This window comes from Ranitomeya variabilis, chromosome 2 (genome assembly GCF_051348905.1).
Source record: "Ranitomeya variabilis isolate aRanVar5 chromosome 2, aRanVar5.hap1, whole genome shotgun sequence".
Lineage (NCBI taxonomy): Eukaryota > Metazoa > Chordata > Amphibia > Anura > Dendrobatidae > Ranitomeya > Ranitomeya variabilis.
The window spans coordinates 171,677,292-171,696,798 of NC_135233.1; the positions used below are offsets into that span (position 1 = coordinate 171,677,292).

Below are 19,507 nucleotides of genomic sequence, written 5' to 3' on the forward strand. Positions count from 1 at the left end.
GTCCTGCCGTAGGTTTGAAGTATTGCTTGGAGCCTAGTACTTCCTCGGTGTTCCGGCCACCGGCTACGCGCCTCAGTAGGATGTTGCCTCGTCTTACAGCACGACTCCTACTGGTATTTCTCCTTGTTGCGTTGATCTCGTTTCTCACTCAGCACAATGAACCTCGCTTCTTGTCCTTTCTTGGGGTACCGCCGCTATCTCGTGCAGGCGCGGTCCCGTAACGTTCTCTCTGTTCGCTAGGCCTCTGTCAGGATCCCACCCCTGACAGGGACCCCCCTGAGTCTCTCCCCGCAACACCCTCTGCCACAGGATGTTGCCTGTTCGATTCCCAGTCAGCTTCTGTCTAACTTTCTGCCTAACCCCCAGTTTTACCAGATTGTGAGGAGTGGCCTAATACATAGAACCCTTAGCTCCCCCTAGAGGCCAGACTGTGAAGTGTATTGCTGACTGTGATACCTGGTCAGAAGAACTCCTTCAGTGCCATCAGACGTACCATAGCCCCCCTTAGCGGCGGAGCATCAGTACTGCAACGACCAGGACTCTGGGGCGCTGCACTCCCCCCCGGTTAAATCCAGTACTCCTGGACTGGGAAGAAAACAACAATACATGTCAGCAAAAAGACATACAATTTTGGAAATGCAATAACAATAAGTAAATTGTAGTAAAAGAGCTTCCCTATATGGGAGGTGAGGACTGTTATGACCCCAATGGCGAGGGTCTCAGAGGAACGTGGAAGTCTGCAGAATACAAAAATCCAGCTCATAGGGCAGTGGTAGCTGGGTTGACCATATATCTACTCCTAACGCCAACACTAGAAGTAGCCGGGGATCATTCCTACGTTGATTCTAGATGACACGCGCCAGCCGGAGAATCTAGCTACCCCTAGTAGAGGAAAACAAAGACCTTTCTTGCCTCCAGAGAAGGGGACCCCAAAGCTGGATAGAAGCCCCCCACAAATAATGACGGTGAGGTAAGAGGAAATGACAAACACAGAAATGAACCAGGTTTAGCACAGAGAGGCCCGCTTACTGATAGCAGAATTAAGAAAGGTAACTTATATGGTCAACAAAAACCCTATCAAAATCCACACTGGAAATTCAAGAACCCCCGAACCGTCTAACGGTCCGGGGGGAGAACACCAGCCCCCTAGAGCTTCCAGCAAAGGTCAGGATATAGATTTGGAACAAGCTGGACAAAAATACAAAACCAAAACAAATAGCAAAAAGCAAAAGGCAGACTTAGCTGATATAACTGGAACCAGGATCAGTAGACAAGAGCACAGCAGACTAGCTCTGATAACTACGTTGCCAGGCATTGAACTGAAGGTCCAGGGAGCTTATATAGCAACACCCCTAACTAACGACCCAGGTGCGAATAAAAGGTATGACAGAAAAACCAGAGTCAAAAAACTAGTAACCACTAGAGGGAGCAAAAAGCAAATTCACAACAGAGGACACTTGAACGTTACAAACCTGGTTAAATACTTTAAATAACATACTATAAATAACTTTTCTTACCCAACCGGGTATTCTACTTAGTGCAATTTCTGAACAATAATTTAACATTGCCTTTAAGGATGTACACGCTGAATCCACTAAAGACCTTCTTATAAAACATTATAAGGCTAATCAACTTTTTCTTCATTTTCCACCTTTACATCTGCAGGACCGCCTGTCTATCTGCCCCAGGCCTACTGCCTCTCGTTCTGTTGCAGGACCGCCCCTTTCAGCCCAGGCCTACTGCCTTTCTGCTACTATACACAGTATAGAACTTATCTTCCATCTCTCAATTCAGGATCACCGAGCCATCTCTGTATGGCTCCTAGGAGGACTCACCGATTAACCCCATCTGGGTTCACTTCCTGTCCTCATTTTCTGACACATCATTAAACATTCCTTACAATCAACTGTCTGACTACATATAACTTCACATGTAAGCATTATCATTATTTCTCTTTAAGGCATCATTATACTTTAAGTGCTATGGATGAACGTTCCCTTTAAGAAGGAACCAAGTCTCTATGAGGTAGTGCAACTTCTCAAGCTGCAAGTCTGTACGCAGCAAGGACTCCGGTACTGCTTCCAGGAACAGTTTCTTCGCAAAGAGTCCTTTCGTTTATAAAACCAGTAGAGAGCACCTTTAAGAAGGTGCAAACTATTTACAATGAGTTTGTAATCATGCAGTGTTCATGATCCAGCAGTTCTTTCAACAATGATAAAACAAAAACAAAAAGCAGAAGAAGGGATCCCGGGTAAACAAAGGGATCCCTTTAAGAGTTAACCCTAGCCGGGTTTAAAGCAGCAAAACATCAGAAGGACAAACAGTTAACTATTTACATGTTCAGTAGATTAGAACATTTACTTGAACCACTCAGGAGGTAGCACCGGCGGAGGCAACCCCACTGGATATTGCCCGCCGCCTGGTACTGCGTAAGGGGGAGTGTTATCCCATCTGGGTGTCTGCGTACCCACTGTCTTCAGCCCTGGGGCAGCAGAGGCACCGACTACCTGAGGAGGCGCCTCCCCAGCCACAACGGTGGTTGAGGTGACGATGCTGCAGGTCGTAGTTTTGATAATGGTGCACGTTGGAGTGGCCACGGTGTTCTTGGTGATGATTGCGGGCTGACCACAAGGGGGCACCTTCGCTACGGGAAACAGCTTCACCGGCACCTTAGTCGGGGGTGTCTGTTGTGAATTAGACTTTTTTGGCTCCCTCTTGTGGTCACTAGTGATATGACTCTGGGATTGTCTTCCTCAGTTTGGCACCCACCTGGGTCGTTAGTCCAGGGGTGTTGCTATATAAACTTCTTGGATTCTCAGTCCAGTGCCTGGCATCGTTGTAATCAGATCCTTTCTGTTTGCTCCTGTCTGCTGGTCCTGGATCTTGCAAAATTAAGCTAAGTCTTGCTTCCTTGTTTTTTGGTTATTTGCATTGCTATTATTTTTGTCCAGCTTGTATTAAATGTGATTCCTGATTCTGCTGGAAGCTCTAGGGGGCTGGTGTTCTCCCCCCGGGCCGTTATACGGTTCGCAGGTTCTTGAATATCCAGCGTGGAAATTTTGATAGGGTTTTTGCTGACCGTATAAGTCATCTTACTATATTCTGCTATTAGTCAGTGGGCCTCTCTTTGCTAAATATCTAGTTCATTCTTACGTTTGTCTTTTCTCCTTACCTCACCGTTATTATTTGTGGGGGGCTTGTATCCAACTTTTGGGGTCTTTTCTCTGGAGGCAAGAAAGGTCTATCTTTTCCCTTCTAGGGTTAGTTAGTTCTCCGGCTGGCGCGAGACGTCTAGAACCAACGTAGGCACGTTCCCCGGCTGCTGCTATTTGTGGTGCTAGGATTAGATATACGGTTAGCCCAGTTACCACTGCCCTATGAGCTGGTTTTTTATGTTTGCAGACTTGGTATGTACTTTCGAGACCCTCTGCCATTGGGGTCATAACAGTATGCCAGGCCAAAGTTGAATGTTTAATGCATTGTAGAAGTGGGATAATAAGAAAGGAAATTCTGAGGTTTTTTTTTTTTTTTCCTCTCTTTGTTCCTCCCCTTTACCTCTGAGTGGCTTGTGCTTGCTGCAGACATGAATGTCCAGACCTTGATTACATGTGTGGATCAGCTTGCTGCTCGTGTGCAGGGCATACAAGATTTTGTTACCAGTAGTCCAATGTCTGAACCTAGGATACCTATTCCTGAATTGTTCTCTGGAGACCGATTCAAGTTTAGGAATTTCAGGAATAATTGTAAATTGTTTCTATCTCTGAGACCCCGTTCATCTGGAGACTCAGCTCAGCAAGTTAAAATTGTTATCTCTTTCTTACGGGGCGACCCTCAGGATTGGGCCTTCTCGCTAGCGCCAGGAGATCCGGCATTGGCAAATATTGATGCATTTTTTCTGGCGCTCGGATTGCTTTACGAGGAACCCAATCTTGAAATTCAGGCAGAAAAAGCCTTGCTGGCTATTTCTCAGGGCCAGGATGAAGCTGAAGTGTATTGCCAAAAATTTCGGAAATGGTCCGTGCTTACTCAGTGGAATGAGTGTGCTCTGGCCGCAAATTTCAGAAATGGCCTTTCTGAAGCCATTAAGAATGTGATGGTGGGTTTCTCCATTCCTACAAGTCTGAATGATTCCATGGCGCTGGCTATTCAAATTGACCGGCGTTTGCGGGAGCGCAAAACTGCTAATCCTCTGGTGGTGTTGTCTGAACAAACACCTGATTTAATGCAATGTGATAGAATTCAGACTAGAAATGAACGGAAAAATCATAGACAACAGAATGGGTTGTGTTTTTACTGTGGTGATTCTACACATGTTATATCAGCATGCTCTAAACGCCTAACAAGGGTTGTTAGCCCTGTCGCCATTGGTAATTTGCAACCTAAATTTATTTTGTCTGTAACTTTAATTTGCTCATTGTCTTCCTACCCTGTTATGGCGTTTGTGGATTCAGGTGCTGCCCTGAGTCTTATGGATCTGTCATTTGCCAAGCGCTGTGGTTTTGTTCTTGAGCCTTTGGTAAATCCTATCCCTCTTAGAGGTATTGATGCTACGCCATTGGCGGAAAACAAACCGCAGTTTTGGACACAGGTAACCATGTGCATGACTCCTGAACATCGGGAGGTGATTCGTTTTCTTGTTCTGCATAAAATGCATGATTTGGTCGTTTTGGGTCTGCCATGGTTACAGACCCATAATCCAGTCTTGGATTGGAAGGCAATGTCTGTGTCAAGTTGGGGCTGTCGTGGAATTCATGGTGATTCCCCGCCGGTGTCTATTGCTTCCTCTACTCCTTCGGAAGTTCCTGAGTATTTGTCTGATTATCAGGATGTATTCAGCGAGTCCAGGTCCAGTGCTCTGCCTCCTCATAGGGACTGTGACTGCGCCATAGATTTGATTCCAGGTAGTAAATTTCCTAAGGGAAGACTATTTAATCTGTCTGTACCTGAGCATACCGCAATGCGTTCGTATATCAAGGAGTCTCTGGAGAAGGGGCATATCCGTCCATCCTCTTCCCCTCTTGGTGCGGGATTCTTTTTTGTGGCCAAGAAGGACGGATCTTTGAGACCTTGTATTGACTATCGGCTTCTGAATAAAATCACTGTTAAATTTCAGTATCCTTTGCCTCTGTTGTCGGACTTGTTTGCCCGGATTAAAGGTGCCAAGTGGTTCACCAAGATAGATCTTCGTGGTGCGTACAACCTTGTGCGCATTAAGCAAGGAGATGAATGGAAAACTGCATTTAATACGCCCGAAGGTCATTTTGAGTACTTGGTGATGCCTTTTGGGCTCTCTAATGCTCCTTCAGTGTTTCAGTCCTTTATGCATGATATTTTCCGGAAGTATCTGGATAAATTTATGATTGTTTATCTGGATGATATTCTGTTTTTTTCTGATGATTGGGACTCGCATGTAGAGCAGGTCAGGATGGTGTTTCAGGTTTTGCGTGAGCATGCTTTGTTTGTTAAGGGCTCAAAGTGTCTCTTTGGAGTACAGAAGGTTCCCTTTTTGGGTTTTATTTTTTCCCCTTCTGCGGTGGAGATGGACCCAGTCAAGGTCCGAGCTATTCATGATTGGACTCAGCCCACGTCAGTTAAGAGTCTTCAGAAGTTCTTGGGTTTTGCTAACTTCTACCGTCGTTTTATCGCTAATTTTTCTAGCGTTGTTAAACCTTTGACGGATATGACCAAGAAAGGTTCTGATGTTGCTAACTGGGCTCCTGCAGCCGTGGAAGCTTTCCAAGAGTTGAAGCGCCGGTTTACTTCGGCGCCTGTTTTGTGCCAGCCTGATGTCTCACTGCCCTTTCAGGTTGAAGTGGATGCTTCTGAGATTGGGGCAGGGGCCGTTTTGTCGCAGAGAGGCCCTGGTTGCTCTGTAATGAGACCATGTGCCTTTTTCTCTAGGAAGTTTTCGCCTGCTGAGCGGAATTATGATGTTGGCAATCGGGAGTTGTTGGCCATGAAGTGGGCATTTGAGGAGTGGCGTCATTGGCTCGAGGGTGCTAAACATCGTGTGGTGGTCTTGACTGATCACAAAAATCTGATGTATCTCGAGTCTGCTAAACGCCTGAATCCTAGACAGGCCCGCTGGTCATTGTTTTTCTCCCGTTTTGACTTTGTGGTCTCGTATTTACCAGGTTCAAAGAATGTGAAGGCTGATGCTCTTTCAAGGAGCTTTGTGCCTGACTCTCCTGGAGTCGTAGAACCAGTTGGTATTCTTAAAGAGGGAGTTATCTTGTCAGCCATTTCTCCTGATTTGCGACGTGTGTTGCAGAGATTTCAGGCTGGTAGACCTGACTCTTGTCCACCTGACAGACTGTTTGTTCCTGATAAGTGGACCAGCAGAGTCATTTCCGAGGTTCATTCCTCGGTGTTGGCAGGGCATCCGGGAATTTTTGGCACCAGAGATCTGGTGGCTAGGTCCTTTTGGTGGCCTTCCTTGTCACGGGATGTGCGGTCATTTGTGCAGTCCTGTGGGACTTGTGCTCGAGCTAAGCCTTGCTGTTCTCGTGCCAGCGGGTTGCTCTTGCCCTTGCCTGTCCCGAAGAGGCCTTGGACACACATTTCCATGGATTTCATTTCAGATCTTCCGGTGTCTCAGGGCATGTCTGTCATCTGGGTGGTATGTGATCGCTTTTCCAAGATGGTCCATTTGGTATCTTTGCCTAAGCTGCCTTCCTCTTCCGATCTGGTTCCTTTGTTCTTTCAGAATGTGGTTCGTTTACACGGCATTCCTGAGAATATTGTGTCTGACAGAGGATCCCAGTTTGTTTCCAGGTTCTGGCGATCTTTTTGTGCTAAAATGGGCATTGATTTGTCGTTTTCGTCTGCCTTTCATCCTCAGACTAATGGACAAACGGAGCGAACTAATCAGACTCTGGAGGCTTATTTGAGGTGTTTTGTTTCTGCAGATCAGGATGATTGGGTGACCTTCTTGCCGTTGGCTGAGTTTGCCCTTAATAATCGGGCTAGTTCCGCTACTTTGGTTTCGCCTTTTTTTTTGCAACTCTGGTTTCCATCCCCGTTTTTCCTCAGGACATGTGGAGCCTTCTGACTGTCCTGGGGTAGATTCCGTGGTGGATAGGTTGCAGCAGATCTGGAATCATGTGGTGGACAACTTGAAGTTGTCACAGGAGAAGGCTCAGCGTTTTGCCAACCGCCGCTGCGGTGTGGGTCCCCGACTTCGTGTTGGGGATTTGGTATGGCTATCTTCTCGATTTGTTCCTATGAAGGTCTCCTCTCCTAAATTTAAGCCTCGCTTCATCGGTCCTTACAAGATATTGGAAATCCTTAATCCTGTGTCCTTTCGCTTGGATCTTCCGGTGTCGTTTGCCATTCACAACGTGTTCCATAGGTCTTTGTTGCGGCGGTACGTGGTACCTGTGGTTCCTTCTGTTGAGCCTCCTGCTCCGGTGTTGGTTGAGGGCGAGTTGGAGTACGTGGTGGAGAAGATCTTGGATTCTCGTCTCTCCAGGCGGAGGCTTCAGTATCTGGTCAAGTGGAAGGGCTATGGTCAGGAGGATAATTCCTGGGTGGTTGCCTCTGATGTGCATGTGGCCGACTTAGTTCGTGCCTTTCACGCTGCTCATCCTGATCGCCCTGGTGGTCTTGGTGAGGGTTCGGTGACCCCTCCTTAAAGGGGGGGTACTGTTGTGAATTAGACTTTTTTGGCTCCCTCTTGTGGTCACTAGTGATATGACTCTGGGATTGTCTTCCTCAGTTTGGCACCCACCTGGGTCGTTAGTCCAGGGGTGTTGCTATATAAACTTCTTGGATTCTCAGTCCAGTGCCTGGCATCGTTGTAATCAGATCCTTTCTGTTTGCTCCTGTCTGCTGGTCCTGGATCTTGCAAAATTAAGCTAAGTCTTGCTTCCTTGTTTTTTGGTTATTTGCATTGCTATTATTTTTGTCCAGCTTGTACTAAATGTGATTCCTGATTCTGCTGGAAGCTCTAGGGGGCTGGTGTTCTCCCCCCGGGCCGTTAGACGGTTCGGGGGTTCTTGAATATCCAGCGTGGAAATTTTGATAGGGTTTTTGCTGACCGTATAAGTCATCTTACTATATTCTGCTATTAGTCAGTGGGCCTCTCTTTGCTAAATATCTAGTTCATTCTTACGTTTGTCTTTTCTCCTTACCTCACCGTTATTATTTGTGGGGGGCTTGTATCCAACTTTTGGGGTCTTTTCTCTGGAGGCAAGAAAGGTCTATCTTTTCTCTTCTAGGGTTAGTTAGTTCTCCGGCTGGCGCGAGACATCTAGAACCAACGTAGGCACGTTCCCCGGCTGCTGCTATTTGTGGTGCTAGGATTAGATATACGGTTAGCCCAGTTACCACTGCCCTATGAGCTGGTTTTTTATGTTTGCAGACTTGGTATGTACTTTTGAGACCCTCTGCCATTGGGGTCATAACAGGTGTCACGGGGCTTCGCTTCTTATGAACATTCAGGGCGAACCACCCCTTCTCCCCAAAGTGCCGGGTGTAAGCGACGTCGTCCCCCGGGTAGAGATCCCGGTCTGGATGGCCTTCCCTGAGATGAGACTCCACATCCCTCCGGTTGACAAAAACTTCGGCGTACAGGCCCGGCTCTTTTATAAAGCCCCAGCCTCCGCGGAGCTTGAAGGCGACGACGGTGCCCTGCCTGCGCGGGGCCTGGTAAGCGATGGGGTCCTTGCGGGCCCGGTCCTTGACCGCCAAGTCCCTTTGGTGGTAGGCCTCTAGCCCGGCCTGGTACACCTTTTCCTTCTCCTCCCACTGCTGTTCCAGCTGGGCCTGGTATTCCTCCCAGCTCAGGGACTGCACCATCTCCCCTTCCTGTGTCTTCACCCCGGGGAATCCCATAACGTCGGGCCCTGGGTTCACCCAGCGGCACACTATACACTCTGCATGGACCTCACTCAGCGGGGTAGTTGGTGAAATCGGGGCTTTCAAAACATGTTCCATACCCGTTGTCTCCTCCCACGGTAACAAGCGCTGGAGTCTATGGGTCCCAGGGAGAGGGGGTGCAGCGACGGGGCCTATCAACAGACCCTCAGCTAGTGGGACAGGGTCGGCGGACTCACCAGTCGGTGCGTGCCCCTCCTTCTCAGTCGGCCCCGCTGGCGGTATGATCAGTGGGAGCGTCGGCTGGGGTTCCGGCAGCAACGCAAGCTTCGACGTTAGAAGGTCCTCCGCTGGCGTCTCCGTCCGCAGCTGGAGGAGTTGTTCGATCAGGCCCTCCATCTCCATTTGCAGGAGGCCGGTCCCTATCGCGGAGAGCTGGCTGCTGGGCTCATCCGGGTGGCTGGAGGAGCCTTCGGCCTCAACCCCGCATTCCTGGTCTGAGCGACTCGTCATGGCGTCCTCCGCATGGGTCGCTTCCTGGTCCTTTTCCCGCTCTCTCCTTCGTGGGCGGTTTCGTTTTCTCTGTCTCCGCCCACCATTGAGAATCAGGAGGCGGATCTCGGCTGCTGACGGACACGTCCTCACGGTGCAGAAATATTTAGACTGGGCGGCCATTGTCTTTCGCGCTCTTCAGCTGGTCCACGCCTACTCCACGCCCCTATCCTTCTCCTGCGCTCTCCTCAGCGCTGTAATGGCGGCGGTTTTTGGCGGCAAATGGTAATCCACAGTCTTTGCAATAAGTCACAGTCCAAGTACAATAAATCACAGTTCCAAGGCACACATGACCCGATTCTTCAGGCTTAAGTAGATCCTGTTCGTGCCGCCAAGTTGTAGCGCCCCCACTGCCGCAGGGCCGAGGGGTACCCGGTACCGGGCCTCTGAGTCTCTGTTCTGGGGTTGTCACGGTGGCTAGACCCGGTCCGTGACCCTGCTGAGGGGCGTACAATGAAGGTGGAGGTATGGTGATGTTGTGGTGGTGCGGTGCAGTGCAGGTCGCAGTAAATAACGAGGACACCAGGTTGCAGTCTCTTTACCTCTTTACTGAAGGCTTCAGGATCCTCAGTCCGGAATACGGTTAACCGGGCTGCGCAAGTCCGGCCGGTCCGATGGCACCTCCAGAGTTCCCTTTGCAGATGGAAATCTGTGCCTACCTTCTAGCGCTTGTGTGTTGTGGTCCTCCCCTGCTGTGCTTACGGGATAGTCCCCACAACTGTTGTGTCTGTTTCTGAAGTTACCTCACAACTCGATTATGATGTTCTTCTTCGTCCCCCAGATGATATGGCTAGGACGCACCCGTATGACGGGTAGGCTCGGAGTTCTTCCGGGACCCTAGCGTCGCCCCTCTCCTATTGTTGCCCCCTGTGTCTTCGTAGGTGATTTGTGTGAGACAGCCCGCCTATAGCTGACTGTCCTGCCGTAGGTTTGAAGTATTGCTTGGAGCCTAGTACTTCCTCGGCGTTCCGGCCACCGGCTACGCGCCTCAGTAGGATGTTGCCTCGTCTTACAGCACGACTCCTACTGGTATTTCTCCTTGTTGCGTTGATCTCGTTTCTCACTCAGCACAATGAACCTCGCTTCTTGTCCTTTCTTGGGGTACCGCCGCTATCTCGTGCAGGCGCGGTCCCGTAACGTTCTCTCTGTTCGCAAGGCCTCTGTCAGGATCCCACCCCTGACAGGGACCCCCCTGAGTCTCTCCCCGCAACACCCTCTGCCACAGGATGTTGCCTGTTCGATTCCCAGTCAGCTTCTGTCTAACTTTCTGCCTAACCCCCAGTTTTACCAGATTGTGAGGAGTGGCCTAATACATAGAACCCTTAGCTCCCCCTAGAGGCCAGACTGTGAAGTGTATTGGTGACTGTGATACCTGGTCAGAAGAACTCCTTCAGTGCCATCAGACGTACCATAGCCCCCCTTAGCGGCGGAGCATCAGTACTGCAACGACCAGGACTCTGGGGCGCTGCACATGTAGTTTATTTATGAAGATTTCAGAATAATGCAATGAATACACAGGATTCGGCCGGCAGGGCACGACCAATTAGCGAAGTGTGGTTCAAATCCCACGCCAATTCGCAGCCGGACTGCGTCTCTCGCTGATTGATTAGTCGCGCCTGGCCGGCCACGAACAGGGAAGCCAGGGCCAGCTCCAAGTTTTTGAGGGCCCCGGGCGAAAGAGTCTCACAGCCCACGTAGCATATAACACAGCCCACGTAGTATATAGCACAGCCACGTAGTATATAGCACAGCTTATGTAGTATATAGCACAGCAACGTAGTATATAGCTCAGCTTACGTAGTATATAGCACAACCCATTCAGTGTATAGCACAGCCACATAGTATATAGCACAGCCACATAGTATATAGCAAAGGCTACGTAGTATATAGCACAGCGACGTAGTATATAGCACAGCGACGTAGTATATAGCACACCGATGTAGTATATAACACAGGCCACGCAGTATATAACACAGGCCACGCAGTATATAACACACCCCACGTAGTATATAGCACAGCGACGTAGTATATAGCACAGCCACGTAGTATATAGCACAGCCACGTAGTATATAGCAAAGGCTACGTAGTATATAGCACAGCGACGTAGTATATAACAGCCCACGCAGTATATAACACAGCCCACGCAGTATATAACACAGCCCACGCAGTATATAACACAGCCCACGCAGTATATAACAGAGCCCACGTAGTATATAGCACAGCCACGTAGTATATTGCATAGCGACGTAGTGTATAACACAGCCCACATAGTATATAACACAGCCCACGCAGTATATTGCACAGCCACGTAGTATATAAACACACCCCACGTAGTATATAGCACAGCGACGTAGTATATAGCACAGCCACGTAGTATATAGCACAGCCACGTAGTATATAGCAAAGGCTACGTAGTATATAGCACAGCGATGTAGTATATAACAGCCCACGCAGTATATAACAGCCCACACAGTATATAACACAGCCCACGCAGTATATAACACAGCCCACGCAGTATATAACAGAGCCCACGTAGTATATAGCACAGCCACGTAGTATATTGCATAGTGACGTAGTGTATAACACAGCCCACATAGTATATAACACAGCCCACGCAGTATATTGCACAGCCACGTAGTATATAAACACACCCCACGTAGTATATAGCACAGCGACGTAGTATATAGCACAGCCACGTAGTATATAGCACAGCCACGTAGTATATAGCAAAGGCTACGTAGTATATAGCACAGCGATGTAGTATATAACAGCCCACGCAGTATATAACACAGCCCACACAGTATATAACACAGCCCACGCAGTATATAACACAGCCAAAGCAGTATATAACACAGCCCACGCAGTATATAGCACAGCCACATAGTATATAGCAAAGCCACGTAGTATATTGCATAGCGACGTAGTGTATAACACAGCCCACGTAGTATATAACACAGCCCACGTAGTATATAACACAGCCCACGTAGTATATAACACAGCCCACGTAGTATATTGCACAGCCCACGTAGTATATAAACACACCCCACGTACTATATAGCACAGCGACGTAGTATATAGCACAGCGACGTAGTATATAGCACAGCGATGTAGTATATAACACAGGCCACGCAGTATATAACACAGGCCACGCAGTATATAACACAGCCCACGTAGTATATAGCAATGTGGGCACCATATCCCTATTAAAAAAACAATTAAAATAAAAAATAGTTATATACTCGCGGCCCCCGGATCCAGCCCAGGCCTTTAGTGATGCTCCAGGCGACACTCCATTCCCAGTAATGCCTTGCGGCAATAACTCGTGATGATGTAGCGGTCTCGCGAGACCGCTACGTCATCATCTCGCGAGACCGCTACTTGATCTCGAGTCATTGCCGCAATGCATTCTTGGGACCGGAGATTCGCGAGGAGCGGGAAAGGCGCCGGGAGGTGAGAATATAATGATTTGGTTTGTTTTTTTAAATTATTTTTAACATTATATGTTTTTACTATTGACGCTGCATAGGCAGCACCAATAGTAAAAAGTGAAGCGGTGTTTAAATTCCGCCCCAATATCACGACCAATCAGCGACCCAGGATTTCCGCGACAGACAGACGGAAGTTACAGACAAACAGACGGACGTACCCCTTAGACAATTATATATATATAGATCTACAGCCTGGGTGAAGGGAAAATAGGAGAAAGAAAAAAACTGATTTAAGAAGAAAATCACCCATCTCTCGTATTTGATCCTAAATGGGGGACTTCTGGGATGGTACTATTGATGTCTATGAAATTCCTTGGTAATAAAAATCAAACGGACTACAAAAATTGGCAGTGGGCTACCCAGCCCTGTTATGTGGTAGACATGACTAGGGAGCTGATCAGCAGATTTAACCCTATCCAAACTAATGACAAGCATAAGGGAACATGCCATTCTAGTTGCTGTTCAAAGTACTTTTGCCGAGAAAACAGACATTTAATTTTCAGGTCACAAGTGCCCAGTGGGGCTTCTACAGCTAAACATGTGGCCTGGCTGTCGACACGGAAGCAGGGCAGCACTGTCTGGTGTGGACATGCCTGCCTCCGAAACCCCATGTTTGGGCTGGATATGAACAGTGCATGCACAGGATTTCAGAAGTGGGCACGGTGACAGTGGAAAGCACTGGCTCCTGAATTAAGACTAGTGGTAAGCTGTTGGGGACAGCTGCAGTGACAGCAGTCAGAGCTCTGCTTCCTGGGCACTTGCAACCTAATTAGAGTGAATATGTAAAATCTGCTTTCAGTTGTACCATGATTAGCAAGTAGAAAGGTATGTGTTCTCGAGTGTAAGTGTATTCTCCAATGCTGTGAAAAATCTTCAGAGTTTGATCCAGACAACTTGGTCGATTTGTCATCTTTATTGTCATCCGTGTGTGATCTGTTTTAAAAAATGTACATGATCAATACCGATCCTTAAGATAATAATTTAACCCATAATGAAATGAGGAAGGAGTAAATTTCATCAGCACCTTCCAGCCAGGTAATAAAACAACTTATTTTAGAAAGTTTTAAAAAGACCTCGAAGCCTGATGCATTTCTGGTGTCTTATAAGTAAGGGTATCGCTGAACACCACAAACCTGTCAGGCTTCGAGGTCTTTAAACTGAAAACTGTCTAAATAAAATAAGTTGTTTTATTACCTGGCTGGAATGTGCCGATGACATTTCCTACGTTTTCCTCTTCACTATGGCTGCTATCACCAGCGGATATGGCACCCACCGGATGAACTCCTGCAGAGAACTGAAGTCGTCAACGCGATGAGCTTCACCTACCCTCTCCTCCTTTCCCCTTTCTCCCTCCTTACCGTAAAGAGATGCTACATGGATGTTTTGTGTGGGATTTGAAAAAAATACATTTTATTTTTAACTCTACACGGACACTTGGTCCGTGTGAAAAAACTGTCATCTCACCAGCCCTATTGCGTTACATTGGTCAGTGTGCTGTGCAATCTTTAGGCTAAGTTCACACTAGCGTTGTGCGCCGCTGCGTCGGCGACGCAACGCACAACGCACGCCAAAACGCGGCAAAACGCACGCAAAAACGCTGCGTTTTTGCGACGCATGCGTCGTTTTTTGCCGAAAATCGGACGCAAGAAAAATGCAACTTGCTGCGTTTTTTTGGTCCGACGCTTGCGGCAAAAAAGACGCATGTGTGGCACAACGCAACAAAAAAAAACGCATGCGTCCCCCATGTTAAGTATAGGGGGCGCATGACGCATGCGTCGCCGCTGCGTCGCCGACGCAAACCCGACGCACATTAGCTTAACGCTAATGTGAACGTAGCCTAACTCAGACAACACGTTTCACTGCTCTAAATAAGCCATTATCAGAAGAAGTCTAAGGGCAGACTCCTACTCAGCATATTGTAAGTACCAATTGGCTCTTACCCACTATATAAATGATAAACCTGCCTCATATTTGTGGAGTTATGTAATTCTTATCAGTTGATTAGACATAATGCTGCAGGGCAAAGTTCTCCCACTTATTGGAAGTCCATGGTGCAGATATTAGTCTATAATGATGAAGCCTTTTCTGATTGTGAAACACTTTTCCTTGAGACGCCTCCGTCCACACCATTCACCTGGACTGCAAGCATGCAGTTAGTGTAGGTGAGGGGTGCTGGCAGCTCTATACAGAATGACCCTTCACATCACTGCCTTAGAGATGGCGCAAAGCCCCCTGATCTAGTTACATTGGTCAGCATTGCTTTTGCTAGTTGCACAATCTTTTATGTTATAAAGGGCTCACATTACGATGTATATTAGCATTTCTGAATAATTTCTGCTTACACTTTCTAGTTAAACCTTCTTCACAATGATGGACTTGTCTTCTGAATGTTCCTTGTATGTTTATTAGTACAGATTTTATGGGGAAGCTGTGGTGAAGGCCTGCATTGAAAATGGAGCTCACTTTCTTGATATCAGTGGAGAACCCAAAGTAAGTTTTCGTTCACTTAATACACAAATAATGGTTTATGTGCTTATAGTTATTACATTATTTACATAATTCTTTATTTTCTGTGTTTAAAGATTATTTCCATTGTAGTGCAGCGGGGTTGGTGCAGTGTGACAGACAGGCAGTGACCCTGGAAAGTTCAAAATAAATACTCTTTTATTGGTCAGCGTACTCACAAACAAACGGATCGCAGCCGGGAAACGAGAGTTCGGGACCGGTTGCCATGGGCAACTGCACTTGGCTCTGTGTTGCTTCACACAGGTTGAACTCTGCAGAGCCTCCTGCTCTGCACACTTGCAAGCCAGAACTGACACACCCAACCATCTGCTGCAGGGTTCTTACAAGGAACCTGTGGCCTTAGGCCACATGGAAGACCTGGTCGGGAGGAAGTGGACTGCCCCACTACCATCCTGTAGTCTGCCTCAAAAATAAAAGCCCATGGCAGGTTTTCTTAAATCTGCCTTGAACAAATAGCTTGCCCAAGACCAATACTTACTTTTATTTTGCATTGCAATCACAGCTACAGTATGTCTGTGACTACAATGCACTCCCGCGGCCTCAATATGCTTCTGTACGCATCCTGGGGGACACATAGCGACCCTTGCATATAACATCGATCACTGCCTCACACCATCTATAAACATATAACACCTATACTTGGAGGAAAAAGGCTGTGTAGACATCTGCACTACCATATTAATTCATTTTTTATGGAACTGCTGGAGATAGCTGAGCACAGTGCCTCTCAGGCCATATTTAATGACATACAGGCAGATTAAAGTTCACAAGATCACTATACTACATGCAGTACCGTGAAAGTGGTGCAGAGACCTGCATGTTGACACCGACTTGCTGGAATTCTGGCAACTTGCATAGTTCTATCCTTAAATAAATGGAAGATCTAAAGAGGTGATCTTTTTTCTTTAAGAAAACAGTGGTCAGCCACAGAGAGGTGATATTACTATATATCATTAACCCCTTAGCACAAATTACTGTAAGGCTATGTGCACACGTTGCGGATTTACTGCGGATCCGCAGCGTTTTTTCCGCTCAGAAACGCTGCAGATCCGCAAGTGATTTACAGTACAATGTAAATCAATGAAAAAAAAATGCTGTGCGGAAAATTCCGCACGGAATACGCTACGGATTAAAAGAAGGAGAAAGTCATTTATTTGTGCAGATCTGCAGCGTTTTTGTACGCATTCCATTATAGAAATCTGCAGGGGTAAAAACGCATGAAATCGGCACAAAATCCGCAGTAAATCCGCAAAAAATCCGCATAAAAAACGCATCAAATCAGCACCTGTGTTTTCTGCCAAGAGATGCAGAATCCGCACAAAAGGTTCCAGATGCAAATCCGCAACGTGGGCACATAGCCTAAGCGTACATTCATGCTGGGGTTTGAAAGTGTGGATGGGGCTCAGGATCTGAGACTGCTCCAAATGAAGCAGATGCCAGCTGGGCTACACAGTCAGCATCTCTTATCAGCAGGAACTCTCTCCAATCGCTGTAGTCTGTGTAGATACCTCTGTCACTCTCTGGCAGCAGGATTTTAATGAAGCTGTTGCCCCCTCTGAATAAGACCAGTAGTTACCATGGCAGTCAGGACCCTCTAAAGGCCCCCATGGCTGCCATCTTGGTACTACTGTGAAGCCCAGCAACAGTCCCATAAACTAATATAAATAATTCCACGATCCTTGCTTAGTTGCCATATGTGATAAAAAATTAAATAGTTGTGAAAATAGAATATTTTATTGGTGTCAAATTGACAATCCAGAAAGATAAAGAAACACAAATTGCACAAGGATTAAAGATTAGAAAAATGGCATCTAAGATGCAGAGTAGAGGAGAAACAGCATGAGAAATGATGTTACATTATCAGAAAAAAATATGAAGTACTAGCCCAAATGTGATATGGGAATCACACCGTCCCTCCGCCCCACATTCCGACTTTCATGTTGCTTCTTCAAGGAGTGATGGACGTCATAGGAACCCATGGTTTGCATTATATACTGAAGTATTGCAGTGATGTGCGCTATCAATGCTGCAGCCAAGAGTGACCAAAGCAATGCTAGGAGGCCTGTGCTGGAGCCGGGAAGGGCTAGATTTATTTTACTTTCCAGGAAGTGTTTGGGGTCCACGTTTCTAGAAGTGGAAAAGCCCTTTAAATAAAAAGGGCAGCCACAGGTGGGTTATAGGAACTCGCATGCAAGTTCTCACACGGTTGCTTAGTGTGCACCGTGTGGGAGAGCAGCCTGTTGATCACAACCATACTATTAGATCAGGTGGACCAGCAGCAATGTCAAGTCTAGCCTGGTGCAGTTGCTGGGATTGAGGTGTTAGTAATTTGTATGGCACACTTGTAAGGTTCTGGCCAGCCAGCATGTATGGGGGTTAGGGTAAGGACAGATGGTCGTAGATTTTCTCATACGAGAGAATCGGGTTGATTATGCAAATGACACTCTGAGCAGAGTATGATCAGAGTATCAACACAGTGTTATCCGACTCTTTCAGATGAGAGAATCTGAGCACACTGAGGAGAAGATGGAGAACAAAATTCCTACATCTTTTCAATTCTGTGAGTCTGCGTAAATTGGACTGCACTTGGATGTCATCCGAGTGCAGTTTGATGTTTTCCATGCACCCTTTGACTTGAATGGGTGAGTGGCATCCAATTTCCAAAAGAAATCGCAGCATGCTGCAATTTATTTCACTGACAGATTGTCATTAAAAAAATCATGCATCGGCAATGCTCTCTTGAATAAGATATCCAAGTGATCCGATTTAAAAAAATAAATACATTTAAAAAAATGGAGTATCACTAGTCCGATTTTTACACTGATGTGAGCGAGACCACATCGATGGGCTATAAGCCAGCATGGTGCACAACACCACGCAAAGCCTTATCTGTGTGCATGTAGAATACTAGGCATCCACCCCCATCTATGAATGATAGGTGGGCGAGTGGATCTTAATCAGTATTTTATTACCACCTCCCTTTCATAACATTGTGGTCTGTCTGCATCCAGCTGGGAACTGGTAATTAAACCTGTCCCTGTCTCAGTAAATTTAGGCAGTCCGATCTGAATTCTTTGCATACAGAACAGTTGTTAATATTATCGGCAGTACATCCCTTGGTTACATTGGACATAGTGCTGCCGTCAACGGTATTAATGTTTTGCTCATTATTACTGGCATATTTACACAAGGTGTTAATTGCTTGTTCCTGATATCAACTTGTCTCAATTAGCCTTAAAGGGAACCTGTCAGTCTATTTATGCGGGTCAAAGTACGCGGAGCATGAATCAGAGCCTGGTTTCACGATCACAGCCTGATATGTTTTACTCTGAAGCGCTCCAGTGCTTAGTTTGAGGAGCCGACTGGAGACCGTAGGAGAGACCAGATGACTCCAGATGATAAATCTCTCACTATGTACAAACATGGGAGAGACCTGTCAATCACCGCCGAGTACCATAGCGGACGCCTTGTGGCTTGTCTTATGCTTCGGCCAGATGGTCAAACTGTGTTTCTTGTGAAACACAAAAGCGTTTCAGATTAAAACATACCAGGATGCAATTGTGCAGCCAGGTTCTGATTCATGCAGCACGCAATTTGGCCTGCATGGATCGACTGACGGGTTCTCTTTAACAGTATGTGCACACGTTGCGGATTTTACGCTGCGTATCCGCAGCAGTTTTCCATGCGTTGTACAGCACCAGGTAAACGTATGAAAAACCAAATCTGCTGTGCACATGCTGCGGAAAATTCCGCGCAGAAACGCAGCGGTTTATTTTCCGCAGCATGTCAATTCTTTATGCGGATTCCGCTGCGTTTTACACCTGTTCCATAATTGAAATCCGCAGGTGTAAAAAACGCAGATAAGCTGCAGGTAAAACGCAGGACGTTTTACCTGCAGATTCTGCAGAATCAGCTCCGAAAAATCCAAAATGGAATCCGCAACGTGTGCACATAGCCTTAAGGGAACTTGGCCTGTCCCCCCATGCCATCCCAACCCATTAGCATTTGTTGCTAAATACCCTGCCTGAACAACCCACATAGCGTTTAACACCTAGACCCACGTTTAGAAAAGGCTTTATAAACTGTGTGTTTCCTATCCTAATTAGGCCTTTGACTAGTAGATG

The 19,507-nt window shown here is 46.9% G+C and overlaps 1 protein-coding gene across 4 annotated transcripts in view; it reads left to right on the forward strand.

Moving 5' to 3' along the window:
- The window catches only part of LOC143804772 (saccharopine dehydrogenase-like oxidoreductase), a 193,010-nt gene that overhangs the window by 13,131 nt on the left and 160,372 nt on the right, over positions 1 to 19,507 (forward strand). For all 4 annotated transcript variants that reach the window (XM_077283172.1, XM_077283173.1, XM_077283175.1 and 1 more), the window contains exon 3: positions 15,267 to 15,347. In XM_077283172.1, coding sequence (XP_077139287.1) covers positions 15,267 to 15,347 — 81 coding nt within the window. The remainder of the gene's footprint in view (positions 1 to 15,266; positions 15,348 to 19,507) is intronic.